Consider the following 27,323-nt stretch of genomic DNA (forward strand, 5'->3'; position numbering starts at 1 on the left):
TTCAAGGAGTGTTTGAAGTGTGTTTTGGACGGCTTTAAAACTAAAAATTATTCGAATCACAAGAGAAAAAACACACAGTTCGGTTTGATTCGGTTGACTTCTAGAAATAAAATCAAACCAAACTAAACATGCGGTATGAGTTGGTTCGGTTGATTAAGTTTTTTTAAAAAAAAATGATTAAGCCATACCTACATATTTAAAGGCTACCATAATTTTATGTTTAGTCATTCATACATTGCCATAAAATAATTTTATAATTTTCAAAATAAATTTATAATTTGATGCATAAATGTAAATGTAAATTATGTATGAAATTGCATTTTTAAATAAACTTATAATACAATTAATATTTTATATATAAAAATATAAAAGTAGTATAAATTAAAATTTTAATCTTATTCTTATCAACATTAACAACTTAAAAATAAAAAAATAAATATATAACAATTTAATTTCAAATAAAAATGATAATATTTATAAATAAATAATAAAAAATATTTTATTAATATGTAAATTTAAATATTGGATTGGTTAACAATATATATTTTATAAATATATAGCAACTTAAATTTTGGTGATTTTCAATTTATTTTGATCCGGTTAAGGTTCAGTTTTGAACACCTTCTTTCAACTCATTTTATATTTATAGATTAATGTATTCAACACCTATCAATATTTTTTTAATGATATCCTATTTTTAAAGATAATAGATAATGATATTTTAAGTTTAAAACAATTTAAATTTTCTTAAAAGTTCACTAGAAAGAAAATTAAACATAAAATATATTATCCTTACTTTCTCATAATATTTTTACTTAAAGCATTTATAAATATTACTCTAGCAATATCAAATTTCAAAATCTTACAAAACTACTATTTATAAATAATGTTTATCATTTAGTTATTTTATGTACCCATTTATTGTTATTAGTTTTATATATTAACTACAAGATATGATGGCAATTGTTTGAAATCTTAATATTTAGTAATCTTAAAATGTCTTACTATAATATTTAAATAATAAGAACGTTAGTGAAATAATTTATTTAAACAATATAATTATGAAATAAAATGTATAAAACAACAAGAGCGAAACGTGCTAACCACATATTCAAAAATATTTTTTCTCCAAAATATTCGCGCCAAACGTTACCACTATTTCAATTGCTTCAAACTTTTTCGCCAAACGGTGTAAGTAATGTTCTTTTATACTAATTTTTTTTGGCTTAAAATCTGCAAAAGCAATATAATCATAAGCGATTTTCATTCTCAGAAAAACCATCACTTCTAATCTATAATGGACCGCAAGCAAAATTTGAAGAGGAAAGTTACCGAAGAAGATGTTCTTCGTGAAAACTCTCGCCGTCTATATCTTATCGAGGATATTGTTCAACACATCGATATGTTAAACTCAGTCTCTTCGTCGTATGATCCGGATATTGGTCATGCTCAAGATGTTCTATGTTTTCTTTCCGACCTCGCCAATGATGGTCTGTTGTCAATTCCATTTCTTTGCTTTGATTTAATTTTTTTGTTATTATTGATTTGGAACGTTTTATGTTTGATTTGTTGTGTTCAATTTCTCTTTCGCAGAGGATACTGTGAATCTTTTGGTAATTTGTGATGTCATTCCATCTCTGGTGAAGGTTTTGCATATGGTGTCTAATGGGGGTGAATTCGATGTTGATACTTACGATATTAATAGAGACTGTGTCTTTATCCTCGGTCTTATTGTTGTCAAGGTAATTTCAATGTACTCTTTAATATAATCAGAAGATGGTAATGTTTTTGTGTTTATGTTTAATTCATTCATTTTTTCAAATTATTACTCGTGTCACTATGTTAGTGGCAATGTCGTGTTTGGAGAGTTTGTGTTTCATATATAATAACTCTTGTTTTACTTGTGCTGATCTTCATGTTCAAACAGCCTGAGTATCAACAACTTATTGTTGATGCTGGAGCCTTGCCCTGTCTTGTAGACTTGTTGATGAGACCTAAGGCCCCTGATATTTCTCAAATACATTTTTCTCATCTTCTTGGGAGAGTAGCCGATGTAATAACCGATCTTGCTCATGATAATAACAGCATCAAGACCCTTGTCAGGTATTTGTTATTGTCCAAATTCCAATATTTTAGAATGTTGTTAAATAGTCTGCTTTAACAACTATAGCATAGCTGGATTTGGATACCACCATTGTTCTATGATCAAAGTTGTCTTATGTTTTTGGAGGCCCTTAGATAAGCATTAATTCAACCATGACAAAATAATTAAAAGTCCCATTTCACTATAATTTAATTGTGAAAAATATTTTATGAGACCCTATTTAGATACAATTTAACTGTGATAAACTGTGGGTCTTGTGCGGTAGTGTGCCTTGCACGCCCTCAAAGATGACTCTCTTTGTGATACACAATTTAATACAAAATGTTGTCCAGTATCTGTTATAGCATTAATACATATTGGAATGTTAACAGTCTGTTATCTGCAATTGACAACAATGCCTTAAATATATCATAGTCCATGCTCTCTAATAGATTCCATGATCAGGTTGGAAGGTGGCATCCCTCCTCTTGTTGATTTGCTTGAATCCGATGATACAGAGGTACATAGAGCTGCTACAGAGGCTTTAAGAACTCTTGCATTTCAAAATGCTGAGAATAAAGACCAGGTAGTTGATTTGGCACAACAACTTACTATGGTGGATTCTTTTGTTATAGTTGCTTACAAGAATATAAAATTGCATATTGTTGAGTGCGATGCGTTGCCCACTTTTGGAACAACATTCCTTTTAATGTTGTTTACATTATTGATTTTGAATGTTTCATTAATTCCTCTTTTGCAGGTGCTGGAGCAAATGTTATATCTTATGCGCTTCGGGGAAAAGGCTGTTCAGAAACGTGTAGCTCTTGCTCTTGCACATCTATGTTCCGCCGATGACCGTAAAGCTATTTTCATAGACAATAATGGTAACAAACTTTAATATATACTTTTGTCCCCTTTCTCTGGCTGTACTTGGAAAGTATTTTTCAATCAATATGCTGTTAAATCTTCAGGATTAGAATTGTTGTTGAATCTTCTTGGATCTACAACCAAAAAGGAGAAGCGTGAAGCCGCTGAAGCGCTTCACACAATGGCTACCAAAGGAATGAGTGTCTCTATTGTTGATCTTGCGCCTGCATCCCCAACTCCCCTGGTATTTTTCATTTTATGTCTCATTGGATTCATCACATTTATTTTGGTTTTTTGCTCTGCACATGTTCTGTATTATCATAGTTGCATAATTCAACTGCAATTTGAACTTATTGCCTTTGCAACTTAGTTGTTTGATTCATATTCTACTGTATATATTATGGTGATGATCATGAGAATGGAAAATGAGATATTGTTTTTCTCTTGTATGTATTGTAGGTTTACATGGGTGAGCAATATGTAAACAATCCAGTACTTTCTGATGTCACATTCATAGTTGAAGGTCTAAATGCTGCTCCAATTTTTGCTGCTTTTTCCTATTAATTTTCTGCTTGTATGCATATTGAATATGATGTATGAACTAATTTACTAAATTCTCCTTTCTTCAGGCAAACGCTTTCATGCTCATAGAGCTTGTTTACTTTCATCTGATATATTTCGCGCAATGTTTGATGGTGGTTACAAGGTAAGCATTAACTAATCATTCAACTTAGTTTCAACTTTCAAGTCTTCTTTTAATTCATTACCTGTAAGTAGCAACTATTATTCTTTTGCAAATATTCAAATAGAAATTACGAGGTATCTTTAATAGGTTAAGGGTGCAAGTTATCTAGTTCCATAATCACTTTGCAATTGAATTATGATTAATGGATATGCGGAGCTGGAGTGTAAATAACCTCCATAATGTTTTACAATGTTCAATGCAGGAAAAGGAATCCAAGGAAATAGAGATTCCCAACATCAAATGGAATGTCTTTGAGTTGATGATGAGGTAGGTTGATACTGACTGCCCCTTTTCTTATATATTGATGTTTTTATAATAGGCTCTATTTATGAACTAATTTTATGTTGGAAATTTAGATTTATATACACCGGAACAGTAGCTGTTGATTTAGATATTGCCCTGGACCTCCTTAAAGCTGCAGATCAATATCTTCTCGACGGCCTTAAGCGTATTTGTGAATCTGTTATTTATGAGGTAGGCAATGACTTGAGTTTCACAGTTGCTTTTATTTCTTCTTCTTTTTTTTTTTGAATTTTTAATGGTTTAATTTAATATTGTTAAATAATTCTTGCAGGACATTTCTGTGGAAAATGTTTCAGTAATGTATGTGATGTCAGACACCTATAATGCTACATCGTTAAAATATTCATGCATACTCTTTATCTTGAAGCATTTTGATAATGTGAGCGCCAAACCGTGGTATGTTATCTTACATTCTCTTTACAACTTGAAATGTAGTTCTCTTATAGTATATTGCACTGATCATATTTTCTTTCTCAATCTTAATATGCAGGTATTCTCGCTTTATCCGTTGCATTAAGCCGGACATTCGGAACTTCTTCTCGACTTTACTTACCATGCCTAAACACGCTAGCTAGTGCTGATTCTCAGATTTTTAATCCTTTCGAGAAGAATGAAAATGTACAAAGTTGTTAATAAATATATTTGCATGCCATTTTTTGGCAACAACCTTAGAGCATGTTTGCTTCTACAGGGTTAACAAACTCTTCAAAGTTTAGCTTCTATCCAATTGCACAGAAGCACCCTGATTTTGTATTTTTCGTGACACATTTCACAGTGAAAGAAACATATTTTATACATTTAGCAAGATAATTTGGCCTTTTTTAAGCTGGTGAATACTGGTTTTGGTATGAAATTGTTGGTGGTTATGCTTATAAGTTATAATAATTTATGTAAAATTTATTTGCAGCATTTTCGTTTCTTGACAATAGTGTTGTTGCTTTTGGGTTCCTTATTTATAACAAGTTGCTACTTGCTACTATGTTACTTGTAAGTTAAGAAACAACTTTCTGCATTTGGCATGAATCGATTGCAACAACTTATGGCAAACTAGACCAAAATGGCTAAATAAAACCTAAGTTAAATATATTATACAAATGACTTAATAGTATAATCGTTAAAATCCTCTATGCTCGTTGATGTAAGAACAAGTGATATTAAAGTAAAGTTAGGGTCAGTAGGGAGAGTGAAAGTGAGATCTTAGTATAGATCAATATTAGTGATGTGAGTGACTTATATTTGTGGAGGAGATTGTTGAATTCAAGTATGATTGGTTAAGTCTCACATTGATTAGAAATGAAAGAAATGTCGGGTATACAAGAGAAATGACTCACACACCCATTACCTTACAATTTTTGATCAATATGTAGTGTTAAAGTCTCTTACATTTTGAATGTTTAACTCATTGACACTTCCAGTGCTCCCTAACATATTTTATTTATTCATCTATCTTTTAAATACACTAAAAGGTAGCTAATTCATTCTTTAGTCACTTGCCTTTTTTAAATTTGGTTTTGGTAATGTGTGTTTTAAATTGGTCTAATAATAATTACGAGCTCGTTCTATATTTTAAACATGTTGTGAATAAAATTTTAGGTTAATAGTTATTTGCCTAAAAACTGATTTTAATCATTATTTTTCTGTGATTTAAGGTCTATTAACTTAGTTCTAACATAAATTAATTATTTTAGACACAAAAATACAAATGTTCATCATACTCCCAACAATCTTCATCAAACCCTAGACATTCAAACTCATAAACACGGTGGATTTGACCCTAATTCATGTTATCATTCACCAATACAACAATAAACAATATCATACATCACATCAATCATATAAACTAAACAATCCATTATGGTAGTTCATCAATATCATAAAATTCATCATAAAATTCCAAACACAAACCCAACCTACAATTATCTAAACCTAAGGTCGATTATAAGAATTACAATAACTCCAAGTCACACTATTATTATTATTATTATTATTATTATTATTCCCTAATAATAGAATACTCCATTAATTAGTAAAAATAGCTAAATAATTATCTAACCCAACAATAATATTACTAATTAAACTCTATTTAATTAATCAACTCAACATACCATTTAATCCAAGGTACTACTCTCTTAACCCAAGGACATATACCTCTAACTCTCAACAAACATCATCAAAACATTTAAATTCACAATTACTCGCCATAATTCATCAAAACAATACAAATTCTAAATTTTGGGTGTTACAACTCTCCCCCACTTATAATATTTTCGTCCCAAAAAATTTACCTGATGTAAACAACTCTAGATAACGCCCTCGCATCCTACTCTCAGCAGGCAACAACTACAATATCTACACACTTAGATTCGAACTCAGCTAGTCGAGGGTGTTCTTAATAATATATTCTTTATCAACATAGCATGGTTATAGCTAGACATGCAACATCATATATACATCATCACAATATCATCAACAACAAAACACATACACAGTGGTACTCTCGTATTTATATATGTCTATCATCACAAAACAGCAACGACATCACAACAACGACAATCAAATCATCATAACGTCACATAGCATCAATTCATTACCAACATATTTTATGCAATTACAACAATTCACAACGAACACTTTTAAAGTTGGATATCATACCACACAAACTCATAATAACATAATATCATGACATCAACAATCCGTCAATCGAACATGTAGATTAATACATATCTTGACGTGGCAGTAACACAAACAATACATAAACCTCTCACTCATCACTTCCACTCTGGAATGTCTAATGGCTTGCATCAGTCCGCAGACTTCCAATATTTAACAAATCGCATTACCTAATGAACTATGTCACATCACTCTTCAGTTGCACCACTCTAAACATCTATCACAAGTCATGGTCCTCCTTTTGATTCCCATCAACTATCAAATCTACAATTTTCACATTTAGCTTCTAATTATCTTCAACATCCACCAGACCCTCATTGTTCACCCATGGTATACTCATCCTTTTACACTGCGGCGCTAGCTTGCATACAAACTTAAGTCTCTGAACTGTTCAATAAGTCTCAATTATCTCATAGCCACTTTCTCAATAAGTTCACACAAAATGGTGAACAAATATCCTCTCGATAAAAAGTCAATTCACCTCACGCACTTTCTAACTGGCAAGACAATTTATTACATCCAACACAGTCCCGTCTACTATCAACAAGAGATCAAAGGTGATCAGTTCCTCAAATTGTCAATAGGTAGACGATAATCTGATGGGGTATAAACCATCCTTACTAAACTACAATAGCGTTCCTTAGAACTTGCACTCCAAGTCACCTAAAGCACCATGGTCTAATAAATTTTCGTTCGAGGTTTACAAATGCTTCCACAATTTCTTCTCATTCGATCTTGTCGATGAAACACCATCGCCTAAACACATCATATGTTCTACTTCAGACTCATCCAGCATCGTGCAAATGTTAAGTTCCTCCTAACTCAACAAATGATAATATACTAATTACGTTATTAATATTTCGCTCCAATTGAAGTTGCTATACATGCAGAGGACTTTCATAACATTCATAATTCTTCAGTCTTTAATTCTCCCCAAGTTCTCCCTGACACTTGTTAATACTTTGTCGCTAGAAACATGATTCCACTCATCTTTGAGTTTATTTTTATCTTCCCATTACCTCTCTTTTCCTCAAAAGCTATCACCACTCTAATCATTATTAACCGATGTAAGTTGCATCTCCATGCGCTTCCTCCAATATCTTCACATTCCTCATAATACTAAATATCTCATTTCTCCAACTCATTCGTTAACAACATATCACATTTGACATCGTCTTAAACAAACTGCGATAATAACCAATTAAGCCCAAAAATCTTCTAGTCTTCGTAATCAATTTCAAAGCATCTACCTTAGGTGGATTCACAGATACCATCACTCAAAATAGCATGCTCGAGCAAACTCACCTCCTCAAATCATAATTTACACTCTGACAAATCATCTTAAGGTTTCCTCCCTTTCGACACCGTAATTCAAATCTCCAAGTCTAACACGTCTATATTCTGATTTAAATCATTCATAATATTCTCAATAAACACTGCAACAAACTATCCCAAGTATTTGTAATGCCTACACCTCATTCTTCAAACTTCCACTTAACTATCTTGACTTTTCACCCGACTCTGAAAGTAGCCTAACCCCAATTTAATTACACTGAAGACATACTCGTCAACTAGTTGGTCCGTCAAATCATCAATCCCTCGAAGTAGATACTCAATCTCAATAGTCGCCTCATCCAACTGCCTGGAGTCCACACATAGTCTCATACATCCATTTTTCTTCTTAACGACAACACAAGAGCACCCTACAGAGAAACACTCGGTCAAACAAACTTCTTCTCCAGCAATCCTTTCACTTGTTTCCTTACTCAACCAATATCGATGCTGACGTCTTATAAGGAGCCATCGACATCAGTTTCATACCTAGAACTAACTTTATGACAACTCTACCTCACGCTCTAGAGGTACATCATGTATGTCATCTGTAAGCACATCTTAGAAATTCACATACACCATGCAACTCACTAACTACTCCTTTACTCTTAGCATCCAACTAAGCAACACCATCACTCCGTCAGTCACAAATTCATCTGCTTCCTTAGCCGATAAAAACATTAGTCCTCCACTGTCACAAAACTCAAATCCACTCTCTCGAGGTAAGCCATAAATATCTTCAGGAAAAACATCAGGGAATACATATCACTGGCAAATCACTAGCAATTACTTTGCTCTCTATCCTTCAAGAATCAAACATCAACAATACATGATCGTCCTCCCTCAAATACATCCCAACTAGGGGTGTTCGCGGTGCGGTTTGGGCGGTTTTGACTTAAAAAATCGTCCGAACCACAAGAGAAAAAAGTGTGCGGTTCGGTTTGGTTCGGTTGGCTTTTGGAAATAAAACCGAACTAAACCAAACCAAACCAAACAAATGCGGTTTGGATTGCTTTGGTTGGTTTGGTTTCTTACAAAAAAAAATATTGAGCCATACATATACATATAGATGACAATATAGCTTTGTCTTTAGTCATTTATGCTTATCAAATAACAACAAAATTCATCATATTTGGACAAAAACTTTTCATTTAATATACAAAAATAAGATTGGAGAAAAGTGGAATAAAAAACAAAATATAGTAGCATAAAACAATATCAAAAACATTATAATGAAACAGAAAAATAGAGGAGATTAGAGAAGAAGAAAAAGAAAGAGCAGAAGAGAAGAGAGATCAGAGAGGAAGAGGTGCATTAAAAACGTAATTGGAAGAGAAAACAGTTGAATAAAAATAAGAAAATGAAAAATAAAGAACAGAAGATATGAGAGACTATAGAAGAATATGTGAGATGTACATGGAAAAGAAGATGAGTAGAAGGCGCGATACCGATAAGAGAGATTTAAGAAGACTTAAATTGAAACCTTAAGTGCAAGGAAGAGAAAATAATTTGTAATTTCGAAGGCTAAGACATAATAGATTTGAGTTTGAGTTGGATGTGGGATAAGTGAAGTTTGAGTTGTAACATAATGCGGTTTAGTTCGGTTTGGTTCGGTTTGTAAAATACAAACCGCAAACCAAACTGAACCGTGCGGTTTCGTTATAAAACAGACCAAACAAATCCAAACCAAATGCGGTTTTTTGCGATTTTCTGTTGGGCCAGTTTGGTTTTGAACACCCCTAATCCTAATTTGATTAACAGACAAGAATCACAAATATGTACTCTCTTCGGATTCGGAAACAACATCGGTTCAACAACGCTTGCATTCTTGCCATCAACGGCACACCGGACCAACACTCCACCATAGAAATATCTCAGATAAACAAATGCCTCTCCCCCCACTTAGTTCAAATCAAGTCTTGAAAACAAACAGTTAGAAAAATTAACAAGCATCGACAGTGTTTCTCACACATGTCGTGTACCAAGGAACAAACAACATTAGACAACTTAGTCGGACGGGCCGACCTACTCAGATACCACTAATGTAACACATTTCTAACCCACAAGGAATATTCACAATATAATACGAATTAAAATCAAATAAGAATCACCAATAAGGGTGTCACATCGCCATAGAACTTCACATAACAATTAATCATGCTCCGTAACACGGGTCCTAAAAAATTGAAACCTTTATCTCATTGAAAATATCATAAATAACTTCAAACGTCACAACATAAATTACAGTCTCAAAAACATCTTTATTTAATACTTCAAATAAAGTGCCATCACACTTCATAACGCATAAGCCATGCTTAGAAAATCTCAAAACAAAGCAAAGCATCGCAATACAACATGCTAACAAAGAACATATAGTTCAAATTCAACGTTCCCAACTCCGATGTTACGTATCAGAGCAAGACTCCCTTTACTCAAAATAAAATGCTAAAGGACTCCATGAAGTTATCCTCTAAGCTTGAACGAATTATTCTTGATTTCCAGCACGTTACCCACGTGTAGGCAACATTCAAACAGAAAGGGTGAGTATTTCATAATTATTATAAAAGACATAAGGGATAAATATGGTAGTTGGACAAAATTATCAACTATCATATATATATATATATATATATATATATATATATATATATATATATATATATATATATATATATATATATATATATATATATATATATATATATATGTGTGTGTGTGTGTGTGTGTGTGTGTGTGTCCCCTCATCCTTCATGTATTTAGTCACACATACACATCATTATCCATTCACTTTACTTCACAATTAATCAAACATAATTCAATTTACAATTAATCAAACACCATTCAATTCACAGTAAAAAGGGGAATAAAAATGATTTCATAAAAGAGAAATATAATCATACCATATAAGCTAATAAAGACATTTCGATGGCCTTACTTAGAAAATTATTAGATGAATAATTAAAGATGTACTGAATTCAGCTAATAAAGATATTTCGATGGCCTTACTTAAAAAATTATTACATGAATAATTAAAAGATGTACTGAATTTGAATTTCTATCATGTGCTCTTTAACCTCTTACTTTAACTTCGTGATGCATATCAATCTAAAAAAATTATACCCTATATTACGATAAAAGAACCTTGAATTCAAGTACTCTAGCTACTCTATGATTTCAAAACGGATAACTCTTAAAATAGACCAAATAACCACATATCATGATTCCAACGCCTCATTCAAATCAACTTTCTTGAACTCATTATCTTGAATCCTAAAAATATAATAAAAAACTGAAAAAGTTACATATAAATGGATAAGTTTATATTGCAACTTTACAATTCTATTGTAACATATCAATGTAATATATATAAATGGGCCAAAAATATCCAAAAACAACATTGCAAATAGGCATAAAAGATTCAACCAAAATACAAACACCTTTTACTAGCACAAAATATAATCAAACAATTTTACAAACACATTGTGGATATAATTTATTAACAATATCTCATTAAATTTTAACTATGTGTGAGCAAATTTTCCCTATCAATTTAAATATAATATAAAGAAAATGAAAAACATACTTTTGTTTGATTAGTGTTTTATAACCCTAGACATGTTTCATAATTGATGTAAAAGGATAAGTATGAATGTTTTCTCCCTTGTTAAAATAAGATGATTGGCAATGTTATTTATGACAAAGAGATTCGTTAATAATGTATTTCTTTCTTATTTAGATAGTAGATAAGATAAACTTCAAAAAATATAATTTGTAATCAAATACTCCCTCCGTTCCTTTTTAAGTGTCGTTTTAGAAGAATTTTTTTGTTTCTATTTAAGTGTCGTTTTATAATTTAATGTTATAATTTGTCATTTATACCATTATTTTTTCAATAACTCCACCTCAAATTTTTCAATTAGTTATTGGAAAAAGAGTTTGTATGATTGAATTTATTTGAAAAGAGAAAAATAAATAAGGGTATAATAGAAAAAGTAACTCTAATAATCCACTATCTTGGTTGAAGAGCTTTTTGTTAAAACAACACTTAAAAAGAAACGGAGAGAGTAGTATATACTAAAGACTACACGTAAAAAAAAAAATAGAAGAATTTACTAGAAGTTTAGAAGTAAGGACTTTGATATTAACTTCAGATAAAATAAACAAAAAATAATTTCTCAAACTAGCAACAATTATGTAATATATCATTTGTTTTGTAGATTGCATTTAATTTCAACATTATATATTATTTTTCCATTGTTATAAGCATAATATGTAGTTTTATTGTTCAAATTTAACTTTATGACATGTTATAAACTTATAAATTTGATAAGTATTAGACTCTCGTTTATATCTATGAACTTTCCTGGAAATATATTTAGTGTATCTATTAGTCAAAATGCATTCATTGATGTTCCTAAACAAATATCCCTACCCAAAAAAGAAAGGGCAACAATAACAAAAATAAATAAAAACATAGATTTTCACTGTCTAGTCATAACACGAAAATTTTACTTTATACCCCTATAATTATACCAATACCCCTACACGAAAAAAATTTGGACCAAAATACCCTCTTATAAATAATACATATTTTAAAAAATTTCACTTTTTTCTTACATTTAAAAAAAAATTCAAAACATCCAAAAATATATAAACCGGAACACTTTTTCAAAGTCTTCCGGTTTAAAAAAAAACATACCAGAACACTTAGAAAAAGAGTTCCGGTAGTTGTTTAAAATGGTGGTTGTAGCTACATTCCGGAACACTTATTTAAAGTGTTTCGGTGGTTTAATTTTTTTTAAAAAAATTCTGGTCTTTAGACCACGGTTATAAAGTGTTGCCTAAAGCTATTTGCCAACAGAGAGAAAATGTTGCCTAAAGTGATTTTTAAATCCTGACTCTACACTTTTTAAAAACTATACTTTAGGCAACGGTTTTACTTATTTTCCATTCATTTTAGGCAACGGTTTTAAACCGTTGCGTAAAGTCTAGAATTATTTATAAAAAAAAACCACCGGAACACTTTAAATAAGTGTTCCGGTATGCAACTTGAAAACTACCGGAACTCTTTTTCTAAGTGTTCCGGTATGTTTTTTTCTAAACCGAAAGACTTTGAAAAAGTGTTCCGGTTTATATATTTTTGGGTGTTTCAAATTTTTTTCTGAAATGTGAGGAAAAAATGAATATTTTTAAAATATGTATTATTTATACAAGGGTATTTCGGTCCAAATTTTTTTCATGTAAGGGTATGAGCATAGTTGTAGGGGTACAAAGTAAAATTTTCTCATAACACCAACCATGATTCTAATTTATTTGGTGATTATGTTGGGCCGGCCCATTTGGTTGGATGCAACACCAATAAAATTAAAATTTATCAAGTCAAGCATGTAAAATATTTGAGATAACAAAGAAAAAAATCTAGCATTGAAGTTTTAAACAAAGTATGATGGAGTTTGAACAAAACGAGTTAGAGTTTGACATAAATTCATTTAGTTATCATTTACTTTGTCATATGTCTAACAAAAAAATCATTTATTGATTCATATGTCTAACATATAGCTCTTCACCTCGATCGCAGATGCGGGGATCGAACCGTTGTTCTCCCTACTAAATTCAGTGTCAATCACCACTAAACCAACTAACAATTATTGAGCTATTGTTAGAATTGTAAATTCAAGACATATAGCGCTTCACACTCTGCTTTAATTCTTCTATCAATCAAGGTGGTCTATAAAAATCATTTAAAGATGTAAATAATCAAGCTGCATTTGATTTTCTCCTACATAAAGTTAAAACAAATACAAAAGCAAAGTTTCTTTTTTAAAAGGGCTAGTTATATGTTTTATTTAATAGTTGAAAATAAAACATATCATCATATAATACTAAGCTAAATATTTTGTGAACTATTAACAAATTTAATTATTAAATTTGTTAATAGTTCCTAATCCTCATTCATATGAAGTCGATATTAAAACATGATAAAGACGAGTCTATAAACATAATTATTGAGCCTTTTTATTCTCGGGATCATTAAATCTATATGCATCACGTAGTAAAGAAAGCTAAGCTTATAAGAGAAATGTTAGCAACATTCTCTCTAACATTCACTTTTTTATTGGTTGAAACATGTGTGGGTCATACTACTTTATATGGGATTCATTTCCAAAGTGAGGGACTCACACATGTTTTAACCAATAATAAAGTGAGTGTTAGAGAGAGTATTGAAAAGAGAGTGTTGCTAGCACTCCTCATGCTTATAATACGGAGTGCCTTGTTTTGAACTATAATATAAATTTCATCTAGTTTAATAGAAATGTTTTTAAAATCTATAATATAAGAAAAGTTGTTGTTCTGAAAATCACAAAAATACCCTTTTGTTATTTTAGTCTAAATTAATAATTTGGGGGCAAAAAATGTCTTTTGTTGATTTTTTCGTACTCACTTTTCACTTTCCAACTCACTTTTCAATTTTTAATTTTTTTTTACTTTTCACTTTTTATTACTTTATTATTATTATTATTATTATATATAATATAAGAAAAATTGTTGTTCTAGAAATACCAAAAATACCCTTTTGTTAGCTTAGTCTAAATTAATAATTTGAGGGCAAAAACTATTTTTTTTTTCCAACTCACTTTTTATTTTTCACTTTTCACTTTCCAACTCACTTATCACTTTTCACTTTTCACATTTTATAACTTTATTATTATTATTTCTAATAAATAATTAATCAAAATATTTTAATAAATTATTTTTTAATAAAAAAATTATTATGATCATTTTAAATGATTGTTAATTTATATTTAAAATAATATTTAATTTTTAAAAATTAACTTTAGTAATTGAATATTAATAACGAAGAAATATAATTTGAAATAATTTTTATTTTAAGATACAATATTTTTGAAGAAAATAATAATAATTTTATATACAAAAATTTATTAATGAAAAAAAATTGATTCAAAAATTGTATACGGGAAAAAAATCTATTATTGATTTAAATATTTTTATATACGAAAATTTACTATTGATTCAAATATTTTTCTAAATGATACCTAAACATAAATAATATTTGTATACTCAAAAACATCTATTATTAATTTAAATATTTTTATATACAAAAGATAGTATTTTTGATCGAAAAATGATATACGGAAAAAAGTTATTTATTTAAATATTCTATTGCGAAAAAATCTATTATTTATTTAATTTTTTTTCTTTTTTAACCTTCTATTTAAAATAAATATAATATGTAGACAAATGTGCATACCAAATCAAAATCCGTAAGTATGCACGGATTTGTTACTAGTTAATATAAAAAATGAAATAAAGAGTAGGGCATTGTGGAATAAAGATATGAATATAAGTGTAGATGCATATAAATGTAGACGTAAAATTTGAGTTGGGAGAGTCATGCATGCTCTTAACACGATGACTGAAAGTCAAACTTAAGAAGAAATCTGATTATTCATGCAAGATGTTGATGATTGAAGGATGTCACTATATGGATTTTTTTTAGCTTATATATTATTTTAAATTTTTATTAAAATTAGTTTTAATGTGTTAATGGTGTAAAATCCTTAAGGTAGAGAAGAGTTTATAAAAATGAGATGATGCAACTAAACGAGATATACACGACTTTGATGTTTTATGGATAGGTTTAATGTTTAGTTCTAGATGATAAAGATGATAAATAAATTTATTTTTTTAAACTATTTAAAAATAAATAAATATATGACTTAGCTTGACTCAACCAAATATTCTTGTTAAAAAATTTACATTTTATTTAAAATTTTAAATGGAAAAATTGACTTAAATAGTTTTTCATAAAATTGGATTTTAGGTTTTTCATTTTTTTTATTATATACTTTTTTTGATATCAAAATTTAAAAAAAAATTTGCTTAAATTCGAAGCTATACAGAAAATATTTTCACAAAAATCATTTTTTAAATATATTATTTTTAAAAATTATGTGATTTTGATTTTATGATTTAATTTTTAATAATGTAGATTTATGTTGTTTAATGTCAAAATTAGTCTTTTAATTTATAAAAAATAAATTAAATTCTGATTCTACTATTTTAAAAAAGATATTCATAAAAGATATTTTTAAAGATACAATCTTTTTTAAAGTTAAACAAAAACAGGCCCAAAATAGAAAAAAAAAAAAGATAATTACCAAAAAAACAATAATTTATGAAAATTAAAATAGTAAAACCCTATATTTATACTAGATGAAATATATTTAAAAGAATTTCTATTTTTTAAAGATTTGAAAAATTAAAACTAAAGAATGACAATGATAATAATGATAATAATAATAATATAATTTTTATATCTTGATAAAAAATTGTTAACATGATTGTAGCGGTAAAAATGTGACTCGAGCGTTTTCGCGCGCTCGAAGTACAACAGAGTCGCCACCGAAATTTATTTATTCCAAGAAGGAAAGGGAAAATATCGATAAAACCCACGAAGAGAAAAGAAAATGATAAGATGGTCATCGCAACCAAATTAGGGTTCGGGAGTCGGTTAAGCAAGGGGAAGGTATTAGCACCCCTCACCTCCATCGTACTCGATGGGACCCATTTAGTTAGCTTCGTGTTTGAGTGTTAGCGTGATGTTTGTGTTCTTTAGCTTATTAATCGAGAAAAGATGAAAGAAATGATTTTTAGGTTTTTTATTATTGTGAAGAAAAGAAAATATTTTTTATTATTATGCTCGCCAAGGCGTTTGTATCTTGTGCCTACGTATTACCTAGTGCAATGGGAAAGTCAGAGCAATCGTAGTTCGGGCTAAAGAACCACGGAAGTTTATTGGTTGATTTTAGCGAGAGGTACTCGATCGCTTTCAAATGGAAATACTACGCACACGTGGATATTAGATCACTACAAGAATGGATGACTAAATCAAGAGTAAGATGAGATTTTGGCCATCATCGCATTCAAGTGGAAGATATTCGATCTTCACATGTGGAAGTATGTTCGCATTCGTTGATTAAAAGGGGATATTGACGGACTTTTAGTAAAGGATTGAGCATAGGTTTTCACCTAGCGCGTCTTTACCCAAGGTATTCAACAGGAGCGAGCCCCGTTGTCACTTGTTGTCCTTGTTAATTAATTTGTTTTAATTCAAAAGATCAAGGTATTCAAGAGGCGTTCACCCCTTGTCACTTAACCTCTTGGTTTGATTAAAGTGTTTTAATTCAAAAGATCAAGGTATTCAATAGGTGTTCACCCCTTGTCACTTAACCTCTTGGTTTGATTAAAGTGTTTTAGTTCAAAAGAGCAAGGTATTCAAGAGGTGTTTACCCCTTGTCACTTAATATCTTGGTTTGATTAATGTGTTTTGATTCAAAAGATCAAGGTATTCAAGAGGTGTTCACCCCTTGTCACTTAATCTCTTAGTTTGATTAATGTGTTTTGATTCAAAAGATCAAGGTATTCAAGAGGTGTACACCCCTTGTCACTCGATCTTTCGGTATGGTTTAAAGAAAAGAATTTTGTAAAGAAGAAACTCGACGTTGGATCGAGGAATCATTTGCGACGACTTGGCATTGGACCAAGGTTTATTGATTTTGGATTGAAATTAATATAATATTTTTTTGGTTTTTTAATATAAGAGGTAAAATCTAACAAACCTACATAATAAAAATATTTTTTTGTGTTTTGTTATATCGTGATCGTACCTGATCAGAAGAATCGTCGCTGGCTGCTCGGACTGGATCTTCTAGGAAGGAGGAGGGGGGTGTACCTGCAAGGTACTCCGATGTCAAAGTGAGTAGACGAGCAAAGGAGTGCAAGTACGAGCTAAAGGTTAGAAAGAAGTGAATACCTGACCCTCTAGTGAAAGAGGGTATTTATAGCCCCCAGCGCTGGGCCATGATCTCGCTACTGGGTTGGACCTCCAAGCCCAACTAGGAGACTGTCAGGTTTCCTGAGCGGAAATATCGGAGGTGCGTGAGTGCCCTCTGTCCTGGTTAACCGCTCCGAAGTTTAAGGGAGACGCGGTCTTTTAGGGGCCACGTTGGCTCCGTACTATTCGGAGGGTTGGATATGAAGGAGCCCTGCGAGGAGCAGGGTCCTCGGCGATGAAGGTGCTCGCGGGGAGCGCATGTGCCGGGCACAAGCCAGCTCGCGGGAGCGTGATGCCGAGGGTTGACTGACTCGGGGTCCAGTCCGACCGGGAGCTCCTTGGTCCGCGAAGATGGTCTTGCCGAGAACATCTAAGATGGGTGCTTTTAGACCCAGAGGTGAGCCACCGAGGAGCTTGGGCCTGTGAGGTCTATTGGGCCGAAACTAAGTTGGGCCTGCCCTTGGCCCAGTCCAGAACATATCGTAAAAATAAAATTAAACTATACAATATTAATATATATATATATATATATATTGGATTTTAAACTAACTAAATTATAATCATAACAATAATAAAACAATTAAAACAAACAACAATAAGAATGGGCTTAAAAAAAAGGCAAAATAGGGGTGTGCTGAAGGGAAATCGTGTGGGCTTGTTGGTTAAAGGCGCAAAGAAATTGAATAATAAAAAAACTATCAGTAAGAAGAAAGAAAGAAAAAAAAATTAGTTGGGCCGGACCGGGCCGGGTCAGATGGAACCCGGATCCGGCCATTAAACACCCAAGTGAATTTGTTTGAAGAAACCTAAACTAGAAAAGAAAAAGCCAGCGGCTCCCTCTCCCTCACTCACTCGTTTCTCTCTGCATTCTCTCTTGCTCTCATCCCTGTTTCTCATAAAAAACAACAAAACTTATCCTCTCTCTCACAGAACTCGATCTCGCATGCTCTCATTCGGTTTCTCTCCCGATCACTTTTCTCTCGCGCTCGATTTTTCTCTCAGTTCGCTTCTGTCTCTCTCTAAACAACAACAACCAATAACTTATTTCAAATCTAATCGCGAGAACAACAACTAACAATCAACAAAGCAATCAATACTCAAATGAGATAAGATACCCAGTCAAACATGGCAGAGCAACAATCAACAAAAGCTCATCATCCAAGATATAGATGTTAAGTAGAATGAATCAAAAAATTACCGACTCCGAATGTTCTCGGAGGTGAATCCCTAGGTTCGTTGGCGATGCTTATCGAGTATAATTTCACTTTCCGCTTTGAATCTCCTCGTCTCAACTCGCACGAAATTCCTTGGTTGTTATTGCGTGAATCCGAAGTGTGAACGATTTGTACCTTGTAGATGTGTTGGCTCACAGATTTGCTGTTGTCGCATGTTGAGTTAAGTTAAGTGTCATGAAGTTGGACGAGGAATCGTGATGTCGCCTCGGTGTGTTGTGTTTATGGCTAAAACGTTTTATTGTCGTCCCTGATGCGTCAAAGTTGAATGTTGAGTTGAAGGTGTTGACAGTTGAATCGTGGAGTGAGATGTTTGATGTATTTGGTTGTTTAGTTTTTTTTTTAGAGGTTTGTATAATGATGTTGTTGGTGAGGCTATAGGGAAGTTGTTGTTTACTGAGATGAATGAAGGTTGTTGCCGTGAAGTGAGTTATGGCGTAAAAACTGAGTGGTGTCGGGTTGTTCGACAATGATGGTGAGATTGGATAGAGTTTTTGTTATGGTGAGTTGAGCTTGAAGGTGGTTTTCAGAATATTGGAGGAATCCATGAGTTTTATTTTTGCAGAGTCTTTTTTCCGTTTTTTCCTCCTCCTCCCTCTTGTGTGTTGTGTCTCTTTTTATATAGGCTGAGATTAGGGTTTTGAATTGAAATTGGGGGGGGGGGAATTGAAGAGTCTTTTGAACATTTGTGATAAGCTGTTGTATTGTTTTTTTGATGTAGGCTTTGCTTTACCATTTTAATGAAATTTTTGGCATCTTATAAGCAGGTCTTGGACTGTGTATGCAGCAAAATGCAGAGTATTTGGACCCTTGTGTTGGTAGTTTTGGAGCAGAGAACACAGGGTTGGGCAGCAGCATAGGGTGCTGTTTCGTTGCTTTTTTTTCTTCACATTTCTTGACTTGTTTGGTGTAATAACAAAAATGATTAAATGGGCTCCAACCAAAATGATCAATGAGCTTAAGAATCAAATATTTTTTCCTTTTTGTACATCATAATAAAAATACTAAACTAAACAAAAATATCTATCCTAATTAACATAAAACTATATATTTAAAACTAAGCATTTTATTAATGAAATTAAACTAAAAATAAAATACATATTTTTTTAAAATGATAAAAATAAAACATCTATAAATTGTCTAAAAATAAAAAATTAAACAAATGGTAATTTGAATAAAAATGTGTAAAAATGCGAAATGCATGTTGTTTTTGTTGACTTTAATAAAAAGCCAATTTTTTTCAAAAATATGCAAAAAAATGCGACAACTGAATTAAAAGATATACAGATGCGACATGACCAAGAATGAATGAAATTTGTAGGGCAAAAATTGGGGTATGACAATGATTTTAAATATATTATATAAAAAATTGAAACAGAGAACGCTCTGACGATTAGGGCGAATGGGACGTGGCCGGCCACGCAAAACGGCGGCACGCACACCACCGGCGGTGGTTCATGTATTCACACCATCGTCTTCATCACTTACAGGCAGCAGTAGCAACACGCACATGAAGTTGGACACGACATTGAAGGTGACTGAAGAGAGACCAAGTCTTGTAGCAATTGGTGAGGAAAGTGTACCTATTGTTCCAAATCTGAAGAAGGATGCAGAGATACCAGAGAAGCCTCTACCATGGGTGGAGATAATCAAAGGTAACCGTGTTCCTTCCAATGGTATAGAAATATCTTACACAGCTCCTAATGTAGTGAATGGGGAAATCGAAGTTAGTATTGAAACTCAGGACATTGCTTCTGAACTTCAATATTGGGAAAATTCTCTCGTGATGTATGTTATAGGGGAAGATCTTTCCATGAATGCTGTTAGGAAATTTATGCTTAATATGTGGAATTTCATCTCCCTGCCAGAGCTATACTACAACAATGAAGGTTATTTTATCATTCGTTTCAACTCGAAGAGTGATAGGGATATGGTTTTAGTGAGGGGACCATATACCATTCATAGGAAACCTATGTTCCTTCATGAATGGAAACCTGATTTCAAGATGCAGGATGACATGATTAGAACCTTACCCCTATGGGCTATGTTTCCACAGTTAGCATTGATGTATTGGGGTGAAAAGAGCATAGGGAAGATATCTAGTGCACTGGGAAAGCCTCTTATGACTGATGAGTGTACTGCCAAGAAACTGAGAGTCTCGTATGCCAGGGTGCTTATTGAGATAGATGTAACAAAGGAATTGCAGCAATACATCAACATTCGAGGGCCATCTGGGGAACTCCTTAGACAGGATGTGGAATATGAGTGGAGGCCACAATTCTGTACTAAATGCAACAAGGTCGGGCATGAATGCAAAGAAAACACTACCAAAGAGCCTGTTAAGGGGGAACAGAGATGGGAACCAAAGCCAATACAACAGCCAATTGAGAAAAATAGCACTGAGCAAGCAATAGCAGCAGTAAATGCAAATGAAGACCCTAAGGAATGGATATAGGTTAAATCCTCAAACAAAGGCAAGGGAAAAAAGATAGTCACTGGTAGCTCTAATGTGGATTGTCAGAATGGATTTGATATCCTAGGTTGTGGACATGGCCTAGGAGATTCAGATCGAGTGTCCTTATGATAGTTTGGAATGTGAGGGGCTTGAATAAGAGGGCAAGACATGTGGAGATTGAAGCCCATCTCCGGAAGTATAAGGTGTCTTGTGTTGGCCTGTTGGAAACTAGAGTCAAAGAGGCCAATGCTAATAAAATTAGGAAAACGTTTTCTACTAATTGGCAGTGGATTGATAATTATAAGGAACACACCAATGGGAGGATTTGGTTTGGCTGGGACCCTGCTGCAATGGCTGTAGAGCCTATTGAAGATTCTACTCAACATATACATTGTAAAGTGCTTGATTCTCTAGGGAATTTCCAGTATTGGCTTACTCTTATATATGCTCATAATCAGTTGGCCCAAAGAAAGATCCTATGGAATAAGCTTCAAAGTTATAATCCTCAAGAACCTTGGATAATCCTTGGAGATTTTAACAATGTGATGCGAGCTGGAGATAGAGTTGGAGGGCACCCTGTGCAGAGTCATGAATTTAATGACTTGGAAGATATGATGTCCACCAGTGTTCTGTTTGAACATGACAGCACAGGTAGTAAATTTACATGGTTTAACAAGCATAGCCATGGATTATTTTACTCAAAAATTGACCATGTTATCTGTAATGCAAATTGGTTTCTGAGCTATCCTAAGTGTGAAGTTGAATTTTGTCAAGCCCATCTCTCAGATCACACCCCTATAATAGTTCAAATTACAGGGAGAGAGATAAGACAAGTGACCCACAGGCAATTTAAATTCCTTAATTGTATAGCTGAGCAACCACAATTTGGTGACATTGTTATTAATAGCTGGACTAACAGAAGCACAGGGCAACCTCAACATCAACTATGGAATAAGCTTATGAGACTCAAACCTGAGCTCAAAAGGCTGATTCATAAGGTGAGTGAGGGTGTGAAAGACATTCAGATTGCAAGACAACAACTGGAACAAGCTGAAAATAGATTGGCACGGGATCTTTTCAATAAAAACTATCTGTAGGAGGTTCAGTATTGGTCCAAGGAGGTGATACAAAAGACTGACTTTGAAGAGCAAATGCTGAAACAGAAATCCAAGATCACTTGGATGCAACTTGGAGATGGAAATACCTCATATTTCCATGCAATTGTGAAGGGGAAAAACAAGCAAACTGGCATACAAAAGTTAGAGGACAGTACTGGCCAGATCCTGACTGAGCACAAGGATATAGAGCTTGAAATTCTGAACTTCTACAAAGGTTTAATTGGCACTGCATCCCATAGACTGAAGCATGTAGATATTGTAGCCTTGAGGATTGGAAATCAATTGGCTAAAGAGGATAGACTGGATCTGGTAAAGCCAGTTACTGATCATGAAATCTGGGAGGGTTTGCAAGGAACTGGAGATAATAAAGCTCCTGGGGGAGATGGTTACACTACCAAATTTTTCAAAGCAACATGGAATACTATTAAACAGGATGTGTGCTCAGCTATTAGAGACTTCTTTGAGAAGAAAATATTGCATCCTGCACTCAACTGTGCATTAGTTACCTTGATACCTAAGTCACCTGAGGCAAAGACTGTGAAGAATCTTCGACCTATTGCCTGCTGCACAACTGTGTATAAAATTATTTCAAAGATTCTTACCAAAAGGCTCAGCAAATGCATTAATAAGGTAGTACATGATAGTCAGTCTGCGTTTATCCCAGGCAAAGTTATTCAGGATAACATCATGTTGGCCCATGAACTTTTAAGAGGATATAGTATAAAGCACATTTCCCCTAGATGTTCCATACAAATGGACATCCAGAAGGCATATGACACTGTGGAGTGGCAAGCCTTGGAGAGCATTATGAGAGAAATGAGTTTTCCACCTACTTTTGTTGATTGGATTATGATCTGTGTCAGAACAGTCTCGTATAGGTATGTGATTAATGGTAAGCCTAGCCCTAGCATACAAGCAAAACGTGGATTAAGACAAGGGGGTCCCATCTCTCCTCTTCTTTTTGTGCTAATTATGGAGTACTTGCATAGAAGCTTAAAGAATCTGCAATACACACATAGCTTCCATTTTCACCCGAAATGTAAGAAACTAGGCATCACTAATCTATGTTTTGCAGATGATCTAATGATGTTTTCTAGAGGAGACCCAACTTCTGTCTATACCATGACGCAAGAATTTCAAAAGTTTTCAGAGGCTACAGGATTGTGGGCAAGTCAAGCCAAATGCAAGGTATACTGTGGAGGCATCAAGGAGGATGACCAGCAAAAGATCCTGCAAATCACTGATTTCTCTGCTGGAACCATCCCCTTCAAATACCTAGGGGTTCCACTCTCTAGTAGAAGACTTACCATTCACCACTGCAGGCCCCTTGTGGACAGAATTTTAGCCAAGATCCATCACTGGACTGCCAAGTTGCTCAGTTATGCTGGCAGATATCAACTCATTAGAAGTGTTTTGTTTGGAGTCACATCCTACTGGATGAATGTCTTCCCAATGCCAAAAGGAGTACTCAAGCATATAGGCTATCTATAGAAACTTTCTTTAGAAAGGCAATGCTGATGCCACAAGGAAAGCACCAGTAGCTTGGGACAGTGTGTGTAACCTAAGTAGAGCTGGGGGCCTGAATATCACATCATTAAAGGAATGGAACATTGCAACCATGGGCAAACTTTTCTGGAATATTCAAGCTAAAGCAAACAAATTGTGGGTGAAGTGGGTCAATACATATTACTTGAAACATGCTAATGCATTGGATTGGCAGCACAAGAATTGTTCTTGGATCTTGGCTAATGTATTTAAATGCAGGGATAAAATAAAGATGACTGAAGCATGGAGCAACTGCACTCAAACAGGCAGATACAAAACTGCATCCTTTTATGATGAGATCCGAGGAGATAGAGGACAGGTGGACTGGAATTTTTTGTTGTACAGGAACTTTGCAAAGCCTCGAGCAAGATTCGTGTTGTGGTTGAGTTTGCTGGGCAGATTAAGCACCAAGGATAGACTGCTGAAGCATGGCAGTGACATTGATGAAAAATGCGTGTTCTGTAACAAGGAGGAAACATTAAACCACTTATTTTTTAAGTGCTGTGATACAAGGCAGACCTGGAGCAAAGTGTTACACTTCATTGGCTATCATCGAGCTCCCCTGGGCTGGAACCAAGAGATGACATGGGCTATAGCTGAGACAAAAAGGAAGGGGTGGCGAAGAGACTTACTGAAAATAGCACTGGCTAAATGTGTGTATGGAGTTTGGAGGCAACGCAATGACATGGTTTTCAATCACACTCCCAGTGACCCTCACCTTTGGAAATCAATTGTTCAAGATATCTGTATTAGAAGTACTTTGCATAAGAGAATTAGATATCATGTTAATTTAGAAACAATGAGTATCTCACCTTAAGTGGAGAGAGTAGTTTTTCTAGATGCATAATGCATCACCTGGATCTTCGGATCGGTTTGTATTGATTGTTTTGGTAATAAAATATCCTTTATTCAAAAAAAAAATTATATAATGTAAAAAATAAGATTTAAATGCAGTTTTGGTCCTCCAAATTTTTCAATTGCTTTATTTTGGTCCCCATATTTCAATTGTTTGATTTTGATCCTCCAAGTGTTTTAATTGATTGATTTTGGTCCCTCAGGTTTTAATTGCTTGATTTGAACCCCTTAAATTTGTCCATTTTTGTATATGATAGTCTCATATTGACATCTAGACTAAATTTCACCTATTTTTTTAAAAAATTTTCTTCTCTACAATTATATTTTTATTCTCTTTTTAATCGTTATATCTTGAATGTAATATTTAAAAAAATTTAAATATTTCATTTAACTTATGCCTATGGCAAATTATTTTAACAAAAAAAATAGACCACTACCTAATTAAAATAACAAACTCTTTTGGCCAATAACTCTTTCATATTTAAGCATAAAGTCCCAAAGTCTAGCAATTTTCCTAATCATAAAGAATTTTAATTTTTTTTTATAAGGGATATTACATTCAAAGCTTAACTAATAAAAAGAAAAGAAAAATAGAATTTTAGAGAAGAAAATTAAAAGAAAAAGAAAAGTAAAAGGGGAATAAAAATGAATTCATAAAAGATGAATATAATCATAACATATAAGCTAATAAAGATATTTCGATGGCCTTACTTAGAAAATTATTAGATGAATAATTAAAGATGTACTGAATTCAGCTAATAAAGATATTTCGATGGCCTTACTTAAAAAATTATTACATGAATAATTAAAAGATGTACTGAATTTTAATTTCTATCATGTGCTCTTCAACCTCTTACTTTAACTTCGTGATGCATATCAATCTAAAAAAATTATACCCTATATTACGATAAAAGAACCTTGAATTCAAGTACTCTAGCTACTATATGATTTCATGGTTTAAAAACGGATAACTCTTAAAATAGACCAAATAACCATATATCATGATTTCAACGCCTCATTCGAAACAACTTTCTTGAACTCATTATCTTGAATCCTAAGAATAAAATAAAAAACTGAAAAAGTTACATATAAATGGATAAGTTTATATTGCAACTTTACAATTCTATTGTAACATATCAATGTAATATAAATGGGCCAAAAATATCCAAAAACAACATTGCGAATAGGCATAAAAGATTCAACCAAAATACAAACACCTTTTACTAGCACAAAATATAATCAAACAATTTTACAAACACATTGTAGATAGAATTTATTAATAATATCTCATTAAATTTTAACTGATGTGTGAGCAAATTTTCCCTATTAATTTAAATATAATATAAAAAAAATGAAAAACATACTTTTGTTTGAAAGTGTTTTATAACCCTAGACATGTTTCGTAATTGATGTAAAAGGATAAGTATGAATGTTTTCTCCCCTGTTAAAATAAGATGATTGGCGATGTTATTTATGACAAAAAGATTCGTTAATAATGTATTTCTTTCTTATTTAGATAGTAGACAAGATAAACTTCAAAAAATATAATTTGTAATCAAATAATATATACTAAAAATTACACGTAAAAATCAAAAAATTAGAAGAATTTACTAAAGTTTAGAAGTAAGGGGTTTGATATTAACTTTTGATAAAATAAACAAAAAATAATTTCTCACACTAGCAACAAAAATATAATATATCATTTATTTTGTAGATTGCATTTAATTTCAATATTATATATTATTTTTCCATTGTTATAAGCATAATATGTAGTTTTCTTGTCCAAATTTAACTTTATGACATGTTATAAACTTATAAATTTGATAAGTATTAGACTCTCGTTTATATCTATGAACTTTCCTGGAAATATATTTAGTGTATCTATTAGTCAAAATGCATTCATTGATGTTCCTAAACAAATATCCTTACCCAAAAAAGAAAGGGCAACAATAACAAAATAAAATACAAACATAGATTTTCACTATCTAGTCATAACACCGATCATGATTCTAATTTATTTGGTGATTATCTTGGACCCATTTGGTTGGATGCAACACCAATAATATGTCAAATGTATCAAATCAAACATATAAAAAAAAAAAATCTAGCATTGAAGTTTTGAACAAAGCAGGATGGAGTTTGAACAAAACGAGTTAGGGTTTGACATAAATTCATTTATTTACTTTGTCATATGTCTAACAAAAATATCATTTATTGATTCACTATATTGTCATGATTTTTTAACCACACCATCATCCATGA

The 27,323-nt window shown here is 32.4% G+C and overlaps 2 protein-coding genes across 2 annotated transcripts; both read left to right on the forward strand.

Moving 5' to 3' along the window:
- The first annotated feature begins 1,286 nt into the window (after positions 1-1,286).
- Positions 1,287-4,689, forward strand: LOC131621605 (ARMADILLO BTB ARABIDOPSIS PROTEIN 1-like). Its single transcript, XM_058892642.1, has 12 exons — positions 1,287-1,490; positions 1,594-1,742; positions 1,928-2,103; positions 2,549-2,669; positions 2,844-2,967; positions 3,055-3,194; positions 3,410-3,473; positions 3,580-3,656; positions 3,898-3,962; positions 4,052-4,169; positions 4,270-4,394; positions 4,489-4,689. Exons 1-12 carry the CDS (start codon positions 1,298-1,300, stop codon positions 4,571-4,573), a joined length of 1,437 nt encoding a protein of 478 aa, XP_058748625.1. The 5' UTR covers positions 1,287-1,297; the 3' UTR covers positions 4,574-4,689.
- Positions 4,690-20,490: 15,801 nt separating this feature from the next.
- On the forward strand, positions 20,491-21,543 carry LOC131621662 (uncharacterized). Its single transcript, XM_058892689.1, has one exon. It carries the CDS (start codon positions 20,491-20,493, stop codon positions 21,541-21,543), a length of 1,053 nt encoding a protein of 350 aa, XP_058748672.1.
- Positions 21,544-27,323: the final 5,780 nt, after the last annotated feature.

This window comes from Vicia villosa, unplaced genomic scaffold (genome assembly GCF_029867415.1).
Source record: "Vicia villosa cultivar HV-30 ecotype Madison, WI unplaced genomic scaffold, Vvil1.0 ctg.000010F_1_1, whole genome shotgun sequence".
Classification (NCBI taxonomy): Eukaryota; Viridiplantae; Streptophyta; class Magnoliopsida; order Fabales; family Fabaceae; genus Vicia; species Vicia villosa.